Genomic DNA, 24,048 nt, shown 5'->3' with positions numbered 1-24,048 from the left:
AGCTGAAATCATTCTGCAAAGAACAAACCATTCTTATTCTCTTCTTCAAATGCTTGGAGAGCTGTTGCTTCATCATGAGCAGTAGTCAAATATTTCCTCTGGTGTTCCTCTTAGCAAACTTAAGAGAATTTTGGGGTTTTACTTCTTTCTTTCCACCCTCCCCTCCTAAGTAATGAGAAACCTTTCCAACTCGGGTGTCAATCAGCCTGCACACCAATTAAGCTAATTGGCAACATATTTGAAACACTCCCTAATTACAGCTGCAGGAAATTTTCAGAGAACAACCTTTCTGCAATTTTTCCTTCAATCAAAATATCAAAAGCAATAAACCCCCCTCAACTCTTAACTATGTTGAGGTACTTTCAGAAGAATTTGGTAACGTGACTCCCTGACTTTCTGGTTGCTGGGGCTGCTCAGTGCTATTGGAGAGTGTCAGGGAGGAGATAAATGATCCCAAAGAATTTTCTCAGAGGAAATTTTCCAATGAATAACTTTGGGCAGGCGGTGATGTCAGGAAAAGCACTACTGGAGCACATGGTATTCTGAGCACTGAGGAGCATAAAAGCTACAGAAGGCTCTCACAATCTAATTTAACCCAGAGCAGCCTTGGGGTTTTGCTAAGTCATGCAATCAGCCAAACCATCCCCTGGTGTGGGTTCTAATTAAATACAGAGTTCCTCCCTCAGTCCTCCTTCATTTAAAGAGCAGCTCCTGGTACCTGGTGATCTCACTGAGTGGTTACAACAGCTTTGAGAGAACAATGTGTTCTATAAAAAGATGAAAATCCTGTTTTTAAAGAAAGTAAGTTTTTGGGTTGGGTTTCTTTAAAAATTTTATTTGTTGTGGTCTACTGGAGAGAGAAGAATTCTAACTATTTAAATTGAAACATTAATAATAACTGGTAATATACCACTTGCCATTATAGAAAAGAGCTGAGCTACTCTGGTCTATGAATTAGACTGAGTTCATCTTTTATTTGGTTTTCAGCCTGGGGGGGGGAGGGGAAATAGGTGCATCCTTTATTTTATTTTCATGTTCTCTGTGGATTGTTGCCTTTATGCATAACCCCTTTCTATCTAGCATTATTTCAACTGAACTGCCTTGACTTATTTTCAGTCTCCAAGTGCAGTTCCCAGATCTAGTCTTCTCCCAGAGAAGTAATTTGTTGCCTTGTGACTGGAAGGGAATAAGGCTTAGGCAGGGATGTGCACATAGAGAGGAAGACAAGGACTTCCAACACTCCTGAAATGTCAGACCCTGACCTTTAAAAACACTGTAAGAAACCAGAGGGCATAAGCCCTAAGGGATGTTTCTGCATGAACAAAGGTGGGTGTGGACTATTTTTGTCTCTATGAGCAAGGGTGATGTGTTGCTGCCTTTGGTTATCCAGCCTGTGGAATTACACGTGTTCCTGAGCAGAGGTGATACCCTGCTCCGTGGAGGAAAAGGGTTGGCTTTTGGCTAAGCAGGGAAACAACAGCCCTCAAAACAAAACCACAGCTGCTGTGCAGATAAACTCACCAGAAATCTTTAGCCAACATGGGAGAGGAGGGGTTTGTTTCACACTGTATTTGAAATGCTCACATTCAAGTGAGTGCTGGTGGTGGCAGTCACAGTGTGCTCCCCTGCACAGTGTCCAGCTGCTCTTCAGAATTAAGCTGAAGGTCCTGATGTGGCCACAAGGCAAGGTAATAGCAGATTTTAGATAATTTAGAGGAGCAGCAGGCAGGGAAATGCTAATAAAGCCACTGCTATACTCCAGGTATAAGATATTTACTTTTTACTTTGCGTTGCAGTAATAACCAGACAGAATTTAGCCTTTTCTGCTGAGGAAGGAGCTGTGTGTGCAGGCAGCAGAGACATATCATCCTGAAAGCACCACCTACAGAACTTTTTTAGCACAGTCTGCCTGCACTGTTGGGTCTCATGAGGGGGCTACGTGCACTTTATCTGATGAACCTTTTCATTGGGAAAATTTCTGTACAGCAGGAGGAGATTCTTCCCCTGTTACAAGAATCTCCTCCCAAGGTATTACCAATGGATCTGACCTGTCTTCCTTCTTCAGGTGGAATGGACAGGTATCAAAATTACTTCAAACACACATGGAGCTCTTCACTTTCAGGGCCTATGAGATCAGTAATGCTGCCTGCTATTTATACAATTTAAAGCGCTCAGGTCTTAAATTTTATATGTGGCACCTCTGTGAACCATATGTAATTTGGGAGAACACTTTTAATATGTCATTTTAATGCTTTTGCTTTCCTTCACTTTCAGTAGTTTGTCTTGGTTGATTTATTCCTGCATATTTCCTAAAGTGCCAGGCAGTAAATGTCTGGTGCTTTCTGTGATTTGTTTGATCAAGTCAAACCATTTTCCAGGGACCAGGAAAGGGGTCTAAGGTACTTGTAAGCTGCATGCATAGATGTGTAAAGAAGCTTATCTTAATTTGTAAAACAAGTGAAAGTAACACAAATTAGATTAAGTAATCGGTAATTTCCTGTTTGGTCTTAATTATATATTTGTTGCCTTCTAAATACAGGTTTAATCCTTATCTTTGTTATGTAATAAAACAACAGTTGGTAGTTATTTGAGGGTCATGATAAATAGGTATAGAAATATTTGCTCAACTATTTATTCCATTTATCCAGTGACTTCATTATTATCCAGGTAGGAAAATGGGAGGGAGCTGGTATGTTTAAGAATAGCCATTCATAAGGACCAGCCTTTATTAAGAATGTACCAGGTTAAAAAAAAAAAATCCAGTAGCTCTTATACATGTCAGTTTAGTAGAAAGGCTGTGGATTAAAATGGTGATGTAGAATAGATTTCCTGAGAAAGTAATGTTCAAAAAGGAAGATGGAGTTTGAGAAGAAAGGTTGGAGGCTTTGAATTTTTTCCTTTTTAATTTTTAAAGGGTAACATAATCCTTTCTTAGGGTTTTATTACTGGGGTTTTTGTCCTTCCCTTCTGTAGTGATGGGATGCAGAAAGGTATTTCACTTTGGATTGACCTGAGGGAATTGTTTTGGGGGTTTGATTAGTTTAGCTGGCCAGCTGAAAAATCAGTTATTCACACAGATATAGAGCAGAATATATGAAATGTGGCACCAGTCCAGTAAATCAGCCCTGCTGAACAAAATGCAGTGGCCAGTCTGTTCCAACTGGAACTTAAATTGTGTAATACTTTTCTGCTGGTTTTCTGCTTGCAGACAAATCCTACCATCTGTCTTGTTCTACCTAGTAGATGCTGCTCTTGATTCTGGAGACATTCAATTAGAGAACTTCATCTTTTAATCTGTTGCTTACAAGCAGTGATGTGGAGCATCAGTCAATTATACAATTGTAGAATCGATTTGGTACAGACTTAATACACACAACTTGTTTGCTTGCAGTAGGATTTGTGCTTAACTACTCACAAGTGGGGACCCTAAACATGAATTAAGCAATTTCAAATGTGCCTATGGATTCACACGTGCAAGTATGCACTCAGGCATCCATGAGGATAATGGTTTGGAATGCCTGGAGAACCAGCCTTTAAGAGCTGGCTGGGGCAGGAACTTCAATTTTTGCTCTTCAATTTTTGCTTTCTGCTTGGCAGAAATTATATCTGTAATTTGTTTTAATTGTGGGATAATTGTTTCTGAGCTTTCCATTGTGTTTTTCACCGGTGCTTCCGAAATCTCCTGTTCGAAGCTGCTCAGTGGGACCAGAATGCAGAACTATTCATGTCCAAGTAGCAGGGATTTTTAAGTATCCAAGATAATTGCAGGGTAGGAGAAAATAATCTTGAGCTCTCAGTGCTTCTTGTGCAGCTCCCCTGCAGTCCCTATGGCTGCTGAATTTCAAACATCCTCCACATTCTCCAGGAGGAACTTTCCTGCAATTAAATCTCCAGACTACTCAGCTCCACGTGTAATGGCATCCTCCTTGGGGAATTCTGGCTGTGACACCCAGGTAAAACATTCCAATTTCTAGTCAGGCTTCAAGAAAACAAGGTATTTAGCTGAGGTAGATTTTAATATGACCTTTAGAAGCTGTGAGGAGATGTGAAGCTGGCTCAAAATTGCCAGGATAGGCTCACAAAGAAGTGCCAAGGAAAACATGGGAGACTGTCAGGCTGAAAACAAAGATTCTGGCTTATCTTTCTGGTTTGAGGTGTATATGGAGTGTTGAACACTGCAGGATCTCTATCAGCATCAGCTTATCTAGAAACCACTTTTAAATAGGTATGAGAGAGAAAGAAAGAGGATGATTTGAAAAAGTAGAATAATTTTCTGAATAAGATTTTGGAGATTTGCATGAGCAAAAAACTTTCCTTAGATTTAGCTAAATGAATACCAGATGAGTTTGGGAGTTCACACCATTTGAATCTTGCTGGGATAGTGAAACAAAATAGATAGGACAGGACTATAAAATGAGAATGTCAATCCTCTTGACTCTGTCTATTATGCTTTTGAGACAGTTGATAGAATAGCATGTTGGTTTATTTCCAGAACAAGAACAGAAGGAATTGAAAAGATACAGGAATATGCTGGGTATCTGTAAAATATGTTTGTAAAGAGGCAAAATATTTCATTGCAAAATAAACTGTCAATTTGCAAACTGGCTTTGTTTCTAAAAACTAATTCACAGCCTGGTGGAGTAGTAAGTCAGACTTTCAAAGGTGTTTTAAGTCTGAAAAGATGCATGTGATGCATTATTGAATATTTACTTGACCTGGTTAGTGACTTGCAGGGAAATTCTACCTGTGTCTTAAAGGTCTAAATACAGTTGAAAAATAACTCCTAAGTAAATAAATCAGCACTTTCCAAGCACTCATAATCTGTTGTGCCTCTCTCACAGTGGAAAACGAAAGAATTAGTCTTTCTAAAAAGTTTGGGGGCTTTCTGTGCTCACCTGGCACTGCAGCAGTGTGGTTGACTTGGCTGTGCCTGGGCTAAGGCAAAGGCAAGCAACAAGCTTGGTGTTTGTGATCAGCCAAAGGCTTGAAGTGGATGCTTTCCACATGGGGATCCCTCCAGGAGCTGCCTGACAACCTGGAATGACCCAGCAGCCCCTGCCACCCGAAGGAATTGGGGCTCTGGTGTGTATCTCTGCTCTCAGCACCTCAGCCAGCCTCCTGCTGGGCCAGCACAATGTGCTAATTCACCAGCAAAGGAGCCAGGAAAAAGTAGATTATTTCTGCCAACCTAGACAGGCTGAGCCATCTCACCTGGAAGGAGAGATGACTCCCCAGTTTGGCCAGTGGGCACAGCATGATTTTGCAACTAGGAGGAAGCAAAGGAGGAATGAGAAGGGATGAGCCATTTAGCAGCAAGTTTTAGACTGGATAATCTCTTCTAGTCAGTCGTGATTTGGGAGTGGATTATCATGGATGCTCCTGGGGATTATAAAGCAGCTGAGGTATCGCTGGCTGCATCCACAGCTGCCTTAGTTACCTCTGCAGAACTTTCTCTAGGAAAAGTACATGTTAATTTTCCCTCTCTGGCATTTGGAGACAGACAGGACGCAGTGCCTGGTGCTGTCAGAGGTAGCTGAGCACCTGTGAGCCTGCCACAGGCCTGCCAGAACTTTGATGCCATTCAGTGGTCAGAATAAGCCTCCTGAAAAACTGCCTGGTTAGTTATTCTGGTGTTTGGGTGCCCCTTTTCTTTTTTTCAAGGCAAATTCTTTTTCTGAGACACCTGAGCTTCCTGCTCAGTTGACAAGAAGATGAAAAGGATCGGGAATGTGACAGGTTACCTTGTAGCAAAGGAAAAACTTCTTGCCAGGATGAAGACCTCGTGATTCAGAAGCTAATAAGAACATGTCAGGAAGGATCTTACTCATCTCCTTTAATGAGTGTAGCCTTTGTATTTGGGGAAGGTTGGGGAGAAATCTTAGTGGCTGCTGACAGATTTGGACTGTACACGTTATTTTAGAACAGCTTTTCAGGACAGGAATTAAAACTTTTGTTTCCTGAATCTTCTAAGCAGGAGGACCCTATAGATTGAGGACCCTATGGATTGAGGACACTGCACATTCCCATGTGTACACAGCGTGCCTGTAACAGAGACCTTGGTGAAAGACAGAAATAAACACCCAAGAAGCAGTTAATGAGCTCTGGCTGTGTCCCATGTTACCAAAGGCAGATTCTTTCCTGTGTTTGTCCCTGTGCATATCTATCTTCTGTGGTGCCCTGCAATTTCTAGATTTTTCAGGTGCAAAAGGTACCTGAAGAGGTACCCATTACTATCTTCAGTTCTGTCTGAGAACACACTCAGCTATTTTAAAGCTGTTCTTTCTTGAATGAATGTAAAATGGTTAGGTATTTAGTGAAATATTGCTGGGTTTATTGGCATTCCTGGAAATTTACTGCACACACCAGCATTATGATGTTATTTAAATAAGACTTAAAAGATTTTTTTAATTTTATTTTTTTATCCTGTTAGTGACTGTAGCCATCGATGATCAATATTGTAATTGTTGCTTGTACAAACTCAGTATTAGGCACAGAGCCTGCAGCAAGATGTAGAGGCACAACATGGATTAAAAAATTTAAAATTAATTTAAAAAAAAATACTCTGGAGGGGGATAATGATCAGCCAGCAGCCACAAACACTTCTGTGCTGCAGTTCCCAATCCAGTGGAATTGGATTAGGGTACACAGACATGGCTTGTCTCATAAAAGGTCGGCAGCAGAAGCTGCTCTGTTCTTTTGCTGACTCGGGTGTTAATTTAATGCTTAGAATTCGCTTTTTCTCCCATCAATAATGGCCTGGTGGCAGAACTGCAGCCTGCACACAGTCCCTGGGATCCTTGCAGAAAATGAAGAGGGAATTTTGCAGGCATTTGAGGCAGAATCTGATCAACTTCTGATTGTCTGAATAGAGTCTGTTTAAGCAGTATAAGGTTGTTCCATGCAGAGCCCTGTATTTCTGCCTCTATCATAAGGGATTTGACAATTGATGCTGGACTCTTGTCACTCTGCACTCCTCTGCTACCCAGCCTTACTGTTCTTTTTATTGGTTCCCAAACATAATTACAGTAGAAATAGTGTTTAAGTCAAGATATTCCTGGCAAGTATTTCAGCTTTCTAATCCTGTGGGGTTTTTTTGGCTTGTGTGTTTGATTTTTTTTTTTTTTTTTTGTTCTGTTTTTAAAATCTTTGAAAGCTTCTTCATTTTTTTCTTTCTCTGTAAATGGAGACATAATGGGGGGAGGACAGAAATGGAGACATAAACTACTGAAAGCCCCAAGTATTTCAGTATGTTGGACACAGAAGCTCTTGTCTCTTAGTTCTTTCATCATTGGGGTGCCTCGAGTCTTAACTGGATTGCACCTCCCCTGGTGCTGCTTTCATTAAAGAGAGGGTCTCACCTTTTATGGTTCCTGGGATAAATGCATCAGGATTGCAGGAAAGGCCAAGCAATGGTGTGTGTCAGGATGGCCTGGTGAGTTTAGTGGTGAAAGCTCCCAGCTCTTGCCCTAAGCAATGACACACTCGAGGGATTGAAGCATCTCACTGTGGCTGGTGCCTTTTCCTCCCTGAATCACAAGCAGTTGATGGACTGGGGACAGCCCTCTGTGGTTACTGATGTGCTGTGTCTAGAAATGTCAGAAAAATTCCCCTGGTCACTCTTTCCCTATCCCCCAGTAGTTAATGTGACTGGGCTTGGTTTGGGGTTTTTCTTACTTTTTTTCCCATAAACTTTGTGGTGCCCCAGTCACTGCTTTGCCCTTTCATGTTCAGGCTGACATCAGATCTTCTGTGAAAGTGTCATATCCTTTTATCTAAATACTTTTCTCTGTAATTATTACTTTGCTGCCTTTTCAGGTGGGAACTTGCCTTTGTTATATGATCTTTCTCTGATCATTTTTGTATCACTTGATAATATAAAGGGGTGTGTATGTTCCTCTGAGGCCCTTTTATTTAAATGATTTCTTTATCTGTCTGTCAATGTGAATAATAAAACAACTTCAGGATTGTTAATCTCTCTCCTAATGAATGATGAGGTGTCATCTGTCCCAACATCAACGATTAATTTACAAAAGCCTCTTCAAACTTCAGTAAAATGGGATATTCAAAGAAAATATTGTGTCATCAGACTGCAGTACTGTTGTCAAAAAGATCTTATCTGACAGATAATCAGGCCCATTAAGGCAACTGGAATTCCTGAATTGGTACAGCAAGTGGGAGTACAGTCTGTCTGTGAGTATCAAGGATGAGCATTTCCAAACCCATCGAGTCAAATAACAGAGTTAAAGCATGAAAAGGGCTGGATGAGTCTGTGACCTTTACTGATCCTTGGAGTCATGTGTATAAGGTTATACATGTCAAGGCCAGATGCCTGCTCTCACTCCAGATGTGGAGGCATGGAAATCCTTTGATGTCATGCTTCAGCTTCCAGAATTGTCATTTAGGGCAGGCCACAAGGAGTTCCTGATGGGCAGGCTTGTGGAAATGATAAATTCATTTTGGTTTTAGTTTATTGCCCTGCTTTTGAAGCATCAGATGGTGGCTCATGTTAAGACTGAGGACTGTTTCTGTGGTGCCAGTTGCTTTCTTTGGTGGAGCAAGAGCTCCCCTTTCAGAAGACCTTTTTCTAAATGTAATATATTTATTTTTCTGTAAAATCAAACTTAGAGTTCTTGTGTGAAAGAGATTGTGTGGAGAAATTATATAATCAGTTGTGGTCCAGAAGCATCCCATTGACAACACAAATAACATGGTCCAATCCCACTTGCTCTGGGATGCAGTGACAGGAGGTACAAAGTCTGCCATCCAGGTTCACTCTTTAGGTAAAATCAGGAGCTTGTGCCAAAGTCCTTGAGACCCTTGAATGACAGTTCTCTGAAGAGGGCCAAACGGTACCCCACCAAAGATGGAGTGGATGACTTAATTTAGGATCACTGCAGATGTATTTCTTGTTTTCTGAGTCAGCATTGTATTTGGAGACTCTTCTGGGATGAATTTCATACTGTATTTAATTTCCTTCCTTTCCTACTCGGGTGTTGGAAACTTCTTTGTGGAGATAACAGAGAAATTGCCAGATGGACCAGAGGATTGCTCAAGGGAGACATCCAGCAGGATTGTCAGTGCAGAAGCAAAGGTAGTTCAGGTGTTTTGCTGGGCAAGCTCCAATGTTGCCTCTTCCAAAGGAGTCCAGACTCTGTTTCAGTAAATCAGTAACTGACCTGTCTTTCTGATCAGGCATATTCTCAGGAAGTTTAGGCATCTTGGCTCAAAGTCCTTCCTCCTTTGCATGACTCAACACTTAAAAATACTTTCTCACTGCAGTAGCAGTGCTTGATAGTCTTCAGAAGAAGAATGGTTTGCAAGTGTGTAGTCCTCTTAGAAATGATGGTACAAATGATTTGTCTGCATCTTTGTGAAGTTTAATTTGCTTCAGTCAGCATCTGCTTTGTGACTGTTGCTTGATGTGTGTTGCACTCCTTACCAATGCTCCAATTTCTTTAAAACTCTCTTGCAAGAAATGAGGAGTTGCCTTTTCACCAAGAAACTCTTTGTTGTAATCTGCAGCCTTGATGTTCCAGCAATCTTTCCCTTGCCTTGTAACAAGCTTTGCACAGGCATGCAGAACTGGAATGAGAGTTGTAATAACTTAGGGGGGGAAGGGGGAAGCTGGCAAGCTGGGAACAGCATTGCTCTCGGAGAAGAATGATAATTTCCCAAGGATGAAAGTGTTACAGGCAATGTTATAAGGTGAAGAAGGCAGAGTGGTCTGCAATGCTAATAAGGAGAGGACTTAAAAAGAAACTGGTGATTTGGGGCCTTGAAGCCATTTTTCTTTTTAATTTGTTACAGATAAATGGATGACTCTTGGGTTCCAGGGTTCTATTTTTGTTTTCCTGTTTGTGACACATTGATTCGGCCTCATCACCATTCTCTTGGTACCTGCCCTTTGGAATGATGGTGTTTGCTACCAAAAGGATGAGAATTTTTGGGAAACTGTTCAGTAATGGTGTGACAGGAGGAAAGATTTAGGGTTCTTGCGGTAAATAGGCTGGATGTTTTTATTTCTGTGCTGCTGTGGAGGACAGGTGCTGATATTCCACTTTCAAGCAAGTAGGTGAAGAATAATGGGAAATCAGTGCTCCAGTGTGAATAGTGACAGTAATGCATCAGCTGCTGTTTCAGCCTTGTGTTACACTGCTGTGTAGGGAATAATGTGATCATGGAACCCTTTTAAATATAATCAGGTATTCATAAGGAAGTGCTCAGTTGTAAGAAATAGTTCATATTCAGGACAGAAGAACTTACCTTTTGAACTGTTCCTGTGAATTGTAAGCAGGAGTTCACCATCAGGTTGTGTTTGTGTGCTAGAGATGGGATGGATCAGCTTCCTCTTTCCTGTTTGTGGCAGACATGTTCAACAAGGGGGTTTGGTTTTTCTTGGCTTATATGATAAAGTAGTGGAAGTCTGCAGGAAAATCTGGCTGATTTAGTCCTCAACACCCCCTTAAATTTTCAGGTTTTGTCAAAAACCCCCCAATATTCTTTGAAAAGTTTATATTGAATACTGACTAGAGAGAGAAATTAGTGATTTATGTCTCATTTCTAGCCCTGGATGCTTGCTGGCTTTGTGGCTTATGGAAAATCTTGCCACTATTTTGGCTTCAATTTCCAGTGCTTACATCCTTGTCTATTAACTTGAATTATAGATTCTTTGAAGCAAATACTGCTCCTTCTGATGAAGTCTTGATTTCGTTAAGGCTTCTGATTGCAGAATTAATAAAGATTTAATAATGTAATTATATTCCCAGAATCAATGCTAAAATGAGATGCTAACTAAAGCAGCAAGCTCGCCTGTCCAACTGGGTAACAAGTAATTCCATTTTGGGTGCATATAAGGTGGTATAACCCAACAAAACCTTCATCTTGTAGCTTCTGGTTTAATTTCTTGTCGGGAAACAACTCTGGCACGCAGTTTTCAAGGTGGGATAGAGTCATTAAAATATTTTCCTGGCTCTGTGGCACTGCACAGATCAGGTGTGTGGCTGTGAAAAGGACTTCAAAGAAAACTCTCTGCAGCGAGACCCTGGGTGGGTTTGCAGGTTTTTGTTTGTTGCCCTCCAATTCCTCTGAGCTATCCATGTTCTTCCCAACCCCTTGCACTGCCCTGTCCCTGCAGTTCTCCCTCCCTTGGGAACCTGTTGGGCACCTCTGCAGAGTGTAACCAATAACAACTTTATCCCTTCTCAATGAGCCAGAGGAGCAACTACCACAAAGCCTCTGTTGCCTTTCTTTCTGTACAGTCTGAGATCCAAACCTCCCATCACTTTGTCACTGTGTCAGTAGAGCTGTTGTCAGTAAAACACAGGACTTAATCAGGAGTTTGAAAATGCAATGCTGCTAGTTTTAAGGGAATTGAGCTGCCATGAGTCTGGCAAAAGAAGGAACACAGTAAGTCATCCAGGGATTTTTATGCATGTTTAAGGGTTGTGGAGGATGCTTGACTCTAAAGAAAAAAAACATGACAAGCAACCAACAAACTCTATAGAACGGAAATGATCCTACTCAGATGTTCAAGTAACAGTCTAAATTGACTCAGTCCATCCTAAGTGACACAAACTGGCAGAGCAGATCATCCCTCTGTTGAGAACTGACTGAGTGCACCCAGGGAAGGGTTTCACCCTGTAGCTTAGCTTTAAACTGCCTCACCTTTGAGCATCAATGGATTCAGCCACTTAACCAGGTTAAGACAGAAATGTCTTAATTTTACAGAAGTGAGCACCAAGTTTTATTGGAACAGATACCTCCTGTGACTGAAAATACATCACGAAAATTTTCCAGCCTGAAAATACATCACGTTACCAGATTTTTCTTTCTAGACATTTTGGTTAAAATAATTCCAATTCATAACAAAGTAGAAATGTTCAGAAGATTCAAGGAGAGCAGCTGAAACTAACTAAAAAGGTAAAATTACTGGCCTGAGTGAAAAGAACCACTTATCTCAATCCCCAAGACACAGCAACAAATTCATCTATTGCATTACCAGCCTGAGCTTGCAGCTGGTAAGGCAATTTTCCTAAGAAGTTCTTCCCTTCAATATACAAGAAAAAGGCAATTTTTTTTTTAATAGTAGAATTATATAATTGATTGGAAGGGTTTTCTATCTCATGAATGCTGGATGATTGTAGATTGAACAGTTTTAAAAATAAAGTAACTGCTAGGGCTGAAATCCCAAGGATCTGGTAATATAGAATGAAGTTAGTGGTCTGGCAGATTTGTTCAATTTTCTGAAGCCATGGTCAATAACTTTGCAGTAAAACTGAGCTATGAAGAGTGTTTTTGTCACTGACTGAGAGCTGCTGCTAGAGACATAAAGGTAGAAGATTTTTAGCCAGGCTGCAGTACAAAATTGATAGCTTAATGAAGAAAGCAGTGTGACTTTCTGGAAGGCAAATGCAGCAAGTTTATAATGTCATGTTCAGGGATTTATCATATGCACAAGCTTTGGCTGTGCAGGAGGAGGCTGAATATGCAGCCTCTTTCTCAGATATTTTTAAATTCACTGACCTACAAATAGTTTCCTTCTTCCATCAATGACAAGTATTTTTTAAACAGCATCAGTCAGAGGAAGATTTACTATGGAGGGAAAAAGAAAACCATCCTATTACAACATCTCTTCCCAGGTGGCCACTGACTGAAATCCTCAATAAACTATTTCACAGCATGAGGGGTTGAATACAGTCATAGTTGTAACGGATTGAGAAATAATAGCTCCTGGCACAAGCACAGCATCAAAATTAGATTTTATTGGTTTGCTTCACAGCACTGGGGATCATCTCTTGAAACCAGAATGCTGGAACACCCTCTGCACTCGCAGTGGATTGTCTTCACCAGATCTCAGGCTTCAGCAGAGCTCTGAGGCATCACTTGCTGTGGTCCCCTGGAAGAATCTGGGTTTCCCTCTGCAGTGTCTCACCTTGAGATAAACTGTTCTTACAGCTCACACAGCTAATTGACTCAAAGTTGAGTGGATCTCTGTGGATCATGGGTATCTATATGTATATGGACAGATTAAACTCCTCAAGGTTTGTTTAATCTGGTAATTAAATTTTTTTTCTTGGCCCGTGCTCTCTGCTGTCCCTCCACACCCAGAACTGGCAAGGCTGGTTAATGCCCTGCAATGTTGCACTTGGTTATTCTGGTGCCAAGTTCCCCACATAGGCAAGCCTTCAGATAGAGATAAATTGCAGTTCTTGAATTTAACTGTTTATTTTGTTTCCTTAACAGCGTTTCAGTTACCCATCCTTTTTGTTTATAAACAACATATATATATTTATATACGATTTTTTGTACATAAACTGAGAGAGTCACTGCGTGATTCTTGTTTTACTTATTCAGGTGGGTTGTTCCAGTGCAATTTTGCTGCTGATGGTGGAATAGATATAATGTGATACTTAGGTTAGATTATATGACTTAAATCTTTAAAACACCACTTTTATGCTGGGTCTCACTCAGAAACACACAAAATTGTAATCTTCTGCAATTCTGCCTTTGTAACAACATGCATAATTTTTACAAAAATAGTCATGGTTGTAATTAAGGATGCTGATAGTTGTTTTTGTTTTTAATTTCCTATCCTTCAGAATCCTTAATAAACTTTCACGGTCAAAATCCAGATGGTACTGCAGAGCTCTGTTGTTTTTGAGGATTTTTTTTTTTTCTGTTTGTACTGATTATAACTCTCCCCAGATAAAAGTGTAAAATGGTTTGAGTTTTTGGCCTTTGGCTGTTTGGAAAGCTGCTGTCAGCTCCCAGCACAAGCCTGTTCATATTCAGCACACGTTCCCAGCTTGCTGGTGGAGGGAAGTTTGACAGTGAGCAGACCAGTTTGCCATTGCCCAGAAATTTAAAAACCTATGGTCCCTACTCTAGCTGGTGAGATTGTTTCCTTATTTTAACAGGCAGTTCACCTTCTCCTTTTTTTTTTTTTCTTCTTTTCTTTTTTTTTTTTCATATATGTTGCTCTCCTATTCCAAAGAGTCATTGATTTACAAACTCTAAGGAGCATTGTCCCGTGGAGATGGGGACTATAGAGGCAAGGTTTTTAATCCCTTAGATAATTAAGCACTAAAATAAATGATTAAAAAATTATGAGGCGAAACACTCTGTTAATTTTAATACAAAAATAAAGTACCTCTCCCTGTGGAACGCAAGGGAGGGAGCTGCAATCAAAATAAGGGAAATAAAAAATTGAATACCCTGAGTTTTTTCCCCCCCCCCCTCTCTAAGTTGCTTCCTTGATGCCTCACTGTGTTTAATGGTGCTTTGCCAAGATGTTGGGAGGAGTACAAAATGAGTGTGGAATTTATAAACGGGACATTAGCCAGAGGAAGGATGGAATGGGCCGGGTGATCTGAGGAGTAAAACAGCAGAACAGATTTTGCCTCAGGGCTGGAGGGGAGAGATGCAGCCCTGCAAATCTGAGTACCAGCAGAGCCATTTAGAGTTGGTGGAAATCTTTGTTGGGGGATTATCTAGAACAAGGTCTTTAAAAACTTCATTTGCTCTCAGTGAGTGTCTAGTGAAAGATGGGAGCTGAATGCTGAAAAGATTGAGGCTAAAATGGTGGGTTTTGCGTACAAAGAAGCTCTGTAATTTACTCTTTATTAAAAATGAGCAGGGTGGGACTTGGGCGTGACTTCCTCTAAATTCAAGCAAGATCCAAGATGAATTTTCCACCTCTAGGGATCACAAGCCTTCAGCCTTTTACTGCTGTTGCAATTTAGTCTCATATGTTGACGTGCTGGGGCTGTTTTCCTGATTCTTCAGATGGAATTTATTTCCAGTTCTAGATGGGGTTTGAGTTGACATTAATTAAACTTTTAAAAGCAAGGTTTCATTTTAATTGTTTATCAGAAGAGGAATGTCACCTTTTCAAGAAGGTTGTAGGTTTCAGAGGGTTTTAGGAACTAACAATACCATCCCATGGGATTTGAGGATAACAAGGCTCCTCTATCCTGTTTGAGGATTTGCAGTGAATTGCAGGGTCTAAATGATATATTCCTGGTTAGGATTAACTGACATCAGTTTAGGCCACCACAGCACTTGAATGAGCAAATAAGTATTTAGGTCAGATGCCAAACATCAAAAATAAAGACTAATAAAGCATTTGTGAACTCGAGCTTGAGAAACTGGGTTGTCTTTGAATACCATCTGTGGTAAGCCTGTGTCATTTCTGTGAATAAGGGTAAGGATTTGAATTTGCTGTGGGGGGAAAAAAAAGGCAATTTATTTCACAATTAGGGCTGTAGATGTAAGCACCAAGGTCAGGTGTTCAAACAGGAAAGGTGATACTCTATTTGCATCTGTATTTTTTAGCAGTATATGTCTTTGCTCTTTGGGACTGACAGTTCCTAGAAAGGTTCAGAGCTTATTCTTTAGCATGATAATCTGCCTCAGGTAATGGCTCGATGGCACAGTTAAAAGAGATATCTTGCAGTACAGGAGGCTCAGTGTCATTGAAAATGTTCTTTCAATGTGCAGTGATGTACAGCCTACAGATAATGCAGTTGTATTAAGGAACAATGCAGGGTTAGACAACAGTGGCTTGAATCCTGATAGTTATTTGCAGGAAAGAAACTTCTTTTCATAGATGAAGTGAAATGGAAGGGACCATAAACTGGATGCTAATAAAGCTCCTTTTGAAATCCTCTACTACCACAGTGCCGTAAAGGAGCTGTTGTGTAAATGGTTATTGTGCTAACTGTTTTTAAAGTGAAATTCAGCCTTGTGCAGGAAACGGCTTAAAGTCCATGTACTGCTTGAGGGTGCTGAAAGGGAGGCTGAAGTGAACTCCGTGTGGTCCATTTGCAGCATTTGATGTAAAGTCACTGTATTGGTTTCCTGTCCAGGTGGAGCTTGCTCTAATGATCAGGTTTTTTTAGATGTGCCTGTGCAGTGATCTGGTGCTGCAGATGCTGACTGGGTAGTTTTGTTCTCCAATAATAAATGTATATTGCGAGTGAAGACGTGACCTTTGGCTTGTGTAAACCTACGCAAGCTGCTTCTTTTAATCCAGCTGTCATGTAGAACATATCATAAACCAATGTTTCCCAAGCTGACTAGATAAATCATCATCTACCCAGGCTACTTCTGCATGGATTGATGATGCTTGCTATTGCCACTCATCCCAACTACAGCACTCTTGAGCCCCTCAGTAGGGTCAGTGAGGTTATATCACAGTATGACTTGAAGATCTGATCTTTTAAACTCTCCTTTCCTTTCAACAGTGACTGAGAGTCGAGGGATCCTGGAGAGTATACAGAGATTTTCTTTACTGCCAACTTACTTGCCTGTGACCTATCGCATCCACAACGCGGATGTTTCCTTCTTTCTTAAGGAAGCCAACCAGGATATTATGAGGAACTCTAGCTTGCAGTCCCGAGTGGAATCCTTTCTGATCTACAAATCCAAGAGTCCACCCGTGCTAAATGCCAGCTATGGACCTTTTTCCATCGAACAAGTAGTGCCCCAGGACTTAATGTTGTCTTCAAATCCGTTCGGATCCACCAACAAGTTCTCCTTTAACTGGAAACTTCAGGCCTTCATCATGAGCAACAAAATTTACCCCAGCAAGCCCAAGGTGCAGGTGCTGTTCTACATCGTGGGCAGGGACTGGGATGACTACAGCACCACGGAGCGCCTGCCCTGCCTGCGGGTGTTCGCCTTCCGAGAGACGCGGGAGGTGCGAGGCAGCTGCAGGCTCAAGGGGGACCTGGGGCTCTGTGTGGCAGAGCTGGAGCTCCTGCCCAGCTGGTTCAACCCCCCCACGGTCGTTGCCGGCCGGAAGAAACAAACGGATAAGTCCGAAGGGAGCCCCGTGGAGCTTTACTACTCCATCCAACCGGGAGACGAGAAAGGGGAGTGCACCAAGGAGGATGTAAGGAAAAGTAACGGGATCCGATCAGGGCGCAACGACATCGATGAGTCAGGACCTCCCTTGCAGAGGATTGGAAGTGTTTTCCTTTACCAGACACGTGCTGCCCCTTCTCTAAATGAAATGAGATTGGATAATAATATTGTCATCCAGTATGCACCAAAGACTGTCAAGCAAGGGGACATTTTGACTTTCCTTGTATCCGTTGCTAAAAACTCAACAGAGGATCAGTTCACGCTGAGGTAAGGCTGTTTTGTGTTTCTTTGGTACCTTATTTTTTGTTTCTCTACTCTTGGCTTGGGAAGTCATTTTCTCTGTATAAATTGTCTAACAGTCCATCAAATGCTGCTGTCCAGAAATTGTGTTGCAGTTGGTTGATTCAACATTTCTTACATTGTTCAGTCTCGTGTTGTATGAGTTATCTAAGATGTGATCTCTTGGAGCGAGAAAGGCCTTTTCCTGAAGTTGTCCTTTGAGGAGTACTTACAAAGATTGAAATGGTAGAGCTGGAACATATCTATGCACTAAATAGGAGATAACATTTAAAGTCTCCAGAGCTGGAGTTTGCAGTTCTCCTAATCTCTCATTGAACTCATGTTAAGATTACTAAAGCTTAAATCTGCAAAGGTATTTATAGGAAATGAGCAAGAATTAGGCATCTAAGTAGGATTCACATGCTTAAACATTTCTCTCCAACTTGTTGTAAGCCTGGTGCTGTTTTATAGAATGTTGGAGGTTCCTAAGTTTTACTGATGTAGCAAAACCATTTCTGAAAATGAAAAAGTACCTGAGGGGGTGTGGTTGGCTTTTGATGTGCTGCATTGATTCACCTCGTTCTTTCCAAGCGTTGAGGTGTTAGAGGAGGAAGCTCCCTGGAACCACCAATATAAGAAAGAACTGCCAAGGCTGGGCTGTGGCACACTGAGAGCAGATGTGTTTTGCATGTCCAGTTGTCTTTTCAAGTTTGCCACTCTGTTCCAGCACTATGAATGAGGGTTGTGTGGCAGATGTGGAAAATCCGTGCGTGTAATGATGGTTTCGTTGTTTTATCCCTTAGCAGTGACATCACCTCTTTTTGAACTGGTGGCAAATGTCGTGCTCTGGCTTCTGAGGATAAGACTGACTTGTTTTGGGTGTTTGTCCTAGAAGTGCCCATTGGTGACAGAGCTCACAAAACAAACCTCCAAAAAGTGGGTGCGTCGTAGGAGGGGGCAGTGAACTCCCCACTTGCACAGACACCACAGATGTGCCACAGGCAACAGCTCAGCTGAGCACTAGAGATGATTGGAGCTCTCACCTTAGAAATCGTACTCTACTATGGCTTGAGATGACATATACTCTCCTTTTTCTGGTGGTTATACAGCTCAAACTCCAAAAATCTCTGGTGAATTCACCTAGGTATGGTTCAGGGCTCAGTTACTGGAATGGCACAAAGCTGTCCATGCAACGTTGTTGAAGGTGGATGTCTACCTTGGGCTGGAGTAAGGACTCATATTTAACTCCAATGACTCAAGGGCTCAAGCTGGTGATTTGTTTTCCCCTCCCCAAGGGAGATTTGAGGGGGATTTTTGGAGGAGGTGGATTGCCATAAAATCAGGTCATTTTTCCTTTGCAAGTGTGTGATACGTAAACAGAATAACCACAGCACTTAGTTTGCTGACTCAAGGACAATTATTCCCTTTTCATCTGGTAGAGGACAAACATCAGGAGGAAATCTTCTCTCCTTACCACATCAGTTTCTCATTTTCTGAGTCAATCTGCCTCAGATTTAAGTTGTTTCCTGAGTGACTAATTTCAAGACAGACGATCTGAGTTTCTCATTGCAAGCATTCAGGGATGGCTTTATCTTTCTCTATACTAATGATTTTAAGAGGATATCACATCAAGCATGCATGGAAACTTCTACTCTATATGAAAATTGGTTTAAATATAAACATTAAAAGCCTTTTTTATATAAAAGATAATGAAGGTAAAAACTGTTCATTGTTTTGCTCTGTAAATGTAGAGACTTAGAAATCTCACTTCAAAGCATCTATGTTTCCATGAGCTGTAATCCATTAAAAGTGGAGCTACTTATAACCATGATAATTGTATTACATGTAGGTTTATAAAATTTTCAAAAACCTTGCTTTGTTTCAATTAGGATGAAACTGAGCACCTGAACTTTTAAAGGAATGCTTCTAAAATGAATTTTCTGGAACAAAAAGGAAAAGAGGTGCTTGAATTTTAGCTTTTTATTTCGAGATCTGAGGCATCATGAAACAAACAAACAAACAAAAGCTAAAAATAGATAGCAAATATCGGTTCAAAATGAAAAGTGTGGCATTCTTGTCTTCAGTAACATCAGTTTGCTGTTACCTTCTAAAAACAAACTTCTGTAACAGCTTGTGTTACTCATGCTGCTTTCATGAGTTTTGATTTCTCTTGACCTGCTTTTCTAACAGTACCTGGTTTTCAGACTGTAATCTGCTGCAATATCAGAGTAGTTATAATATCTGTTTAACTGTTCTTCTAAAGCACCATTGCCTGTCTTTGATCTATGTACACTGTGTCTAAGCTTTTGTGTGTGTGTGGGGGGGGTTTTTTTGGTCAGAATTGTAGTATCTGTGTTCTGCAGTCATCCCTCCATGACATGTTCTACATCTATCTGGTCTCTACTCATTCTGATCTTCTCTCTGATAAAGGAAAGGGTCCCTTCCCCCCTCTCCCATTATAATGCTTTTATGAGAAAAAAAAATTGTGTTAATTTTTATTTTGACACAGTCCCTTATTTTTAGAAGTTCTACCTTGAGTGGCAGCAAGACTTGGAACTGTATTCATAAAGTGAGGCCAAGGGCTGCTGGCAAAATGCTTTTACCATTGCTTTTGCTCCAGTGGACTGGAAATTATGGCTTGAACAGATGGAAAATATAGGATATACAGGTCAAAAAGGAAGAAACAGACATGCAAAACAGCCAAAAGTAAAAAATTACTCATCACTACTGAATATTTTGTGTTCCAGAACTATTATGCTTAAACACTGTCCCCTTTCTAATAGGAAATTGTCTTCAAGGGGAGCCTTCCAGAGGCTGCTAAATACTAAAATATATAGGGAAAGGTACCTTTGGTTTTATCTCCTGCTGCTGTTCTGTGCAGTGGAAGATTCAGAGCAGTGTATGTGAAACTGGTGGGCTGCTTTTAACTCTGTGAAAGAGTTGGACCATAAGGGCCAAGGTCTAGGGTGTTCTTTTTAATGATCTAGAGAGATTAAAAATGTTTGTCTTGATTCTCTATGGATGTGAGGGTCAGAGGAAGGGAAGGAGATAAAATGTAAATGATGGATAAATATGGAACCCTGTAAGCAGCAGGCTGTGAGCTTAGACAGGGGCACTGAGCCTTAGGAAACTCATTTCTCAGCTTCATTCACACACTTGTGTCCTGTTTTGGTCTTGGCCAAGTCACTTAATCTCTCTGAAGCCATTTTATCACCACTAATATCAACAATTATTTGATGATGACATGCTGTATACAATTAACAGACAATTAAGTCTTCCCAGAGAAGCAGTATTAAATGTCTTTATAAAACAAGTGATTGAATGTCCTGTGCCTTTATCCTATTATTGTCTCTCTTTTCGAATGGCAATTAATTATTGGCTGTATTGTTTGCAACTGGCCCCATGGGAGGGTTGTGTGTACAACCTTTTTTTAAAAGGTTTAAAAATTTAAAGCCTCCAAGCTCTGGTGTTATGCAGTTAAACAATTCCTGTTTTGCACCCAGCCCAAATTGCAGCTGGTCATGAACACTGTGCTGTGTCACAGACATTGCAATCAATATTTGTAGGGATGCCACCGTTTCCTAAACTTAGGAACACGAGTTTTCTGAATCTCCAGCGTAGATCCAGCTCTTTTTTATCACCATGTTTTTGCTGGGCCTAAAAAATACAGCCTTTTTAGTTTAAAAGTCAACAGGGTTGATACTTTCTGCTTGCAACCTTTTAGATTTGTTTTCCTATTTCCGGAGGTGAATCAGCAAAGAAATGATAGAGACAGCATTGCCTTGGGCTGCTGAGTGTCAGGAGTAGATAAATTCATGACTGAAAAAAACAGTTGGGTTTTTTTTTAACAGTTATTCAATTTATAATTATACTTAGTGAATCCTGCATTCTAAATTATATAGAGTTATTACCCTTAATACCTTAAACGAAGTTCTGACAGCAACTGATGATTATAGATCCTCTAGTTTCCCAACTCTGATTTTGGAATTGGGATACCAAAGTTCACCAGGATGCTTGGAAATGTGCCTTTCTGTTGCATCCATCTCTTTTCTCATGATGCTGTGGACTCTGCCAGCAGCTGAGAAGTTGGCATCAGTGCCACTGAGGGCAGCACAAAGCATCCTGGGGGGATGATCCTACATCCCAGGAGTGCATTCTGGTTTAATTTTGAGCTGCAGTGCACTTTGTGTTGCTGTTCTTGCGTGTCCTTCTCTCTAAGGCTTAGCAGATGAAGGCAGAGCTGTATCCTTGGATTATCTGGTGGAGCCCAACTCCACTTAAATGTTTTCTTTAGCTGTTGCTGCTGAGTGAGTAGCTACTGGAAAATCTTTTCATTTGGAGGAAATCCAGTTTAACCTCACTAGCAGTAAGAAGTGTCCTGATTTCATACTGCTAAGTTGGTATTACATTGTCCTATCCTAAATATAGTTTGGGGTTTCACTGTCAAATTCTATCAAGAGATTCCTGGAGAAAAAGAGTAAAAAACAATACTAAATACCATTTTTCTAAGGAAATGGCAGAAGGTTGTAATAGAAACTTGTAAACCTCTGATATTTTGAGAAAGTTAAGGTTTTGTATTAACTCTATCTGTGTTATTTCTGCATTTGTAAACCCAAGTTGGGGGTTGGACATATGTAGGTGCCATTTCTATAAACCATTGAGAGGGTTTGTGGTCTCTCTGTGGTATCTTCAATGTCTTCTTTCTAATGATAATTGTGAAACTGTGGTACTGAATAAGCAGTTCTTATTGATAATTGGGAAATTTTTTCCTAAAAGGCCTCAAGAGTTTGTTACATGAACTTCTCTTATTTGCTGTTTTATCTAACAATCGATCAATATTAATCCAGCAAACATGAAAAGGGCCGCATGAATACATGAGGGGAGCAGAGCTGAGATCATTAGCACTCAATTTATACAGCAAGAAAATTTGAACAAGACTGGCATTTTATCAAATTGCTTGTGTGCTCTTCTAGTGCTGAGCTAAATCAAATCTCATTCTTCGTGCTGAACTAAATCATATTTTAGAAGTAGAAACCATCAGGGAATAAGTGGTGATCAGGGAGGTGACCAACCCGTAAAACTCTGTAATGAGATGGGCTTTTCTCTAGGCCTTGGATTATGTGGGTATTTCATGGTATCCAAACCCTGAATTTGTACCTCTTCTAACAGATTGAAAAGAATCAAATTGTACATTTTTCACTTCTTCCTTCTATAGCTTTGGATCTGTCAGTTAAACATCTCCTTCCACATTTTGGTTTAAACAACTTCTAAAGTCCTCTCATAACTGACTTCCCCCCCCCCCCTTCCTTTTCTAACTGATCTTGTGGCCTTCTTTGGCCAGTTGAAAACCAGGGAGAGAAGAGGAATTAAAAACAATTAAAACCTCTCTGATTCTTTTGAATAAAAGAATCAACTGATTCACTGCTCAGTCTCGCTGTAAAAATGAATTTAGTATTTTTTCTCTTGGTTCTTTGTGCTTGCAAAGAACAGAGGAGGGAATTTGCAATTTTCCATTAATGGTTATTTCTTCAGTTTATAAAAGGTCCCAGATGACTGAGCTGGTTGCCTGACTGATGGTGCCAGGTCATGCTCTTGTTCAGCAGTCATGCAACAGGCTGGACTGAAGATCCCCAGCCCCTTCCCAAGCACTGGCTCCCCAGGTTGGGTTGTTTCCCCTTTTTCGGAGCCTTTACTACAATCTCTTCACCAAGAGATGGTACTACAGGCAAAAGGAAGTTCCTTTTGGCAATATGACCTTAACAGATCAGGAAGTCTATATCCAGTTATAGCAAATTTAGCATTCATGTCTCTAATGTTAGAGGCTGGGTATGACTCTTGATTTTTAGAAGGCATAAAAAATGTGCATGTGAGGCACTTTCAGGAGATCTGATCTTTCTTGCCTCTCCCCCTTGCCAAAGTTTGGCAAAATGTCTTTGGAAAAATGTAAGGAATGACAAAAAGAGAGCTTCTGGTGCTTAGGGGATGTTAATCTTAGAACCTGCCCAATCCTTCAGAGGGAAAAGATAAAAGAAACAGCAGTCTGAGGGTTTTGGGGTTGTTTTGGTTTTTGTTTAGTAGACTAGAGGCAAAGTGGGTGTTTAGGAAAGGTAGCTATGCCTGACACTATTCAATGGCACCTTGAGATTTTAAACAGCAAGCTCACAGAACCCTCAAGGTTCCCAGACCTTGTAGCTTGGTGTGGCCTTTAACAAGGTGAATCTCTTGATGGTCTCTTGGGCTGACACTTCAGTCAGGCTGTTTTCAGTGCCCTCACCCAGATCAAGTGGTACATTGAAGTAAGCAGCAGTCCCATACTGGCACGAAGGAAGATGAGCCTTGTGTCTTTGTTGTTTCATCACAATAAATGTTATTTCCTAATATGAGCTTGGACAGTGGTGGCCTTTCTGCAGCAGTGCTAAGGTGAAATCACACCTCTGTTATGGGCTGGTAAAAGGATTCACTGTTGGGGTTTTTTTCTGCCTGTTCAGCATACTGTACAAGCATGAATTAACTTTCATAGCCTGTTTATGAGGTAGTCAAGCAAATATAATTTTCTCCATCTTATGATGGGAAAATAGCTCTCCTGCATTTCTAAGTGACTTGCTAATGGCCCCAAAGTTGTCAGGAGCAGTGTGGAGACAAGTACTTAAGAACTATTGACTTCTAGGGCACTCTATTAGCTCCTGTTGCACTGGCAGATTATATGAAGAAGAAAATAGTTCCTTCTGTTAGAATTATTCCAGTTAAGATCCTCTGCCTTGAGAATCGAAGTCACATTGACTGAGCAGGTGTCAGAAAACTGAGGGACAGATCAAGCAAACCATTACTCACATGAGCGGCCTTTGCAGCTGCCTTATTATTCTGCTTTATTGCACTGCAGCAGCACCAAGGGCTGTGGTGCAT

The 24,048-nt window shown here is 40.8% G+C and overlaps 1 protein-coding gene across 1 annotated transcript in view; it reads left to right on the top strand.

Annotated features, from left to right (window-relative positions):
- Nucleotides 1-24,048, top strand: part of TMEM132D (transmembrane protein 132D) — a 228,068-nt gene that overhangs the window by 36,973 nt on the left and 167,047 nt on the right. Inside the window, exon 2 of the mRNA XM_064675205.1 lies at nucleotides 16,245-17,133. Within this exon, the coding sequence (XP_064531275.1) occupies nucleotides 16,245-17,133 (889 nt within the window). The remainder of the gene's footprint in view (nucleotides 1-16,244; nucleotides 17,134-24,048) is intronic.

Source organism: Pseudopipra pipra, chromosome 18 (assembly GCF_036250125.1).
Source record: "Pseudopipra pipra isolate bDixPip1 chromosome 18, bDixPip1.hap1, whole genome shotgun sequence".
Classification (NCBI taxonomy): Eukaryota; Metazoa; Chordata; class Aves; order Passeriformes; family Pipridae; genus Pseudopipra; species Pseudopipra pipra.
Note: the sequence above shows the minus strand (reverse complement) of the source record. Positions and strands in the feature narration are given on the sequence as shown.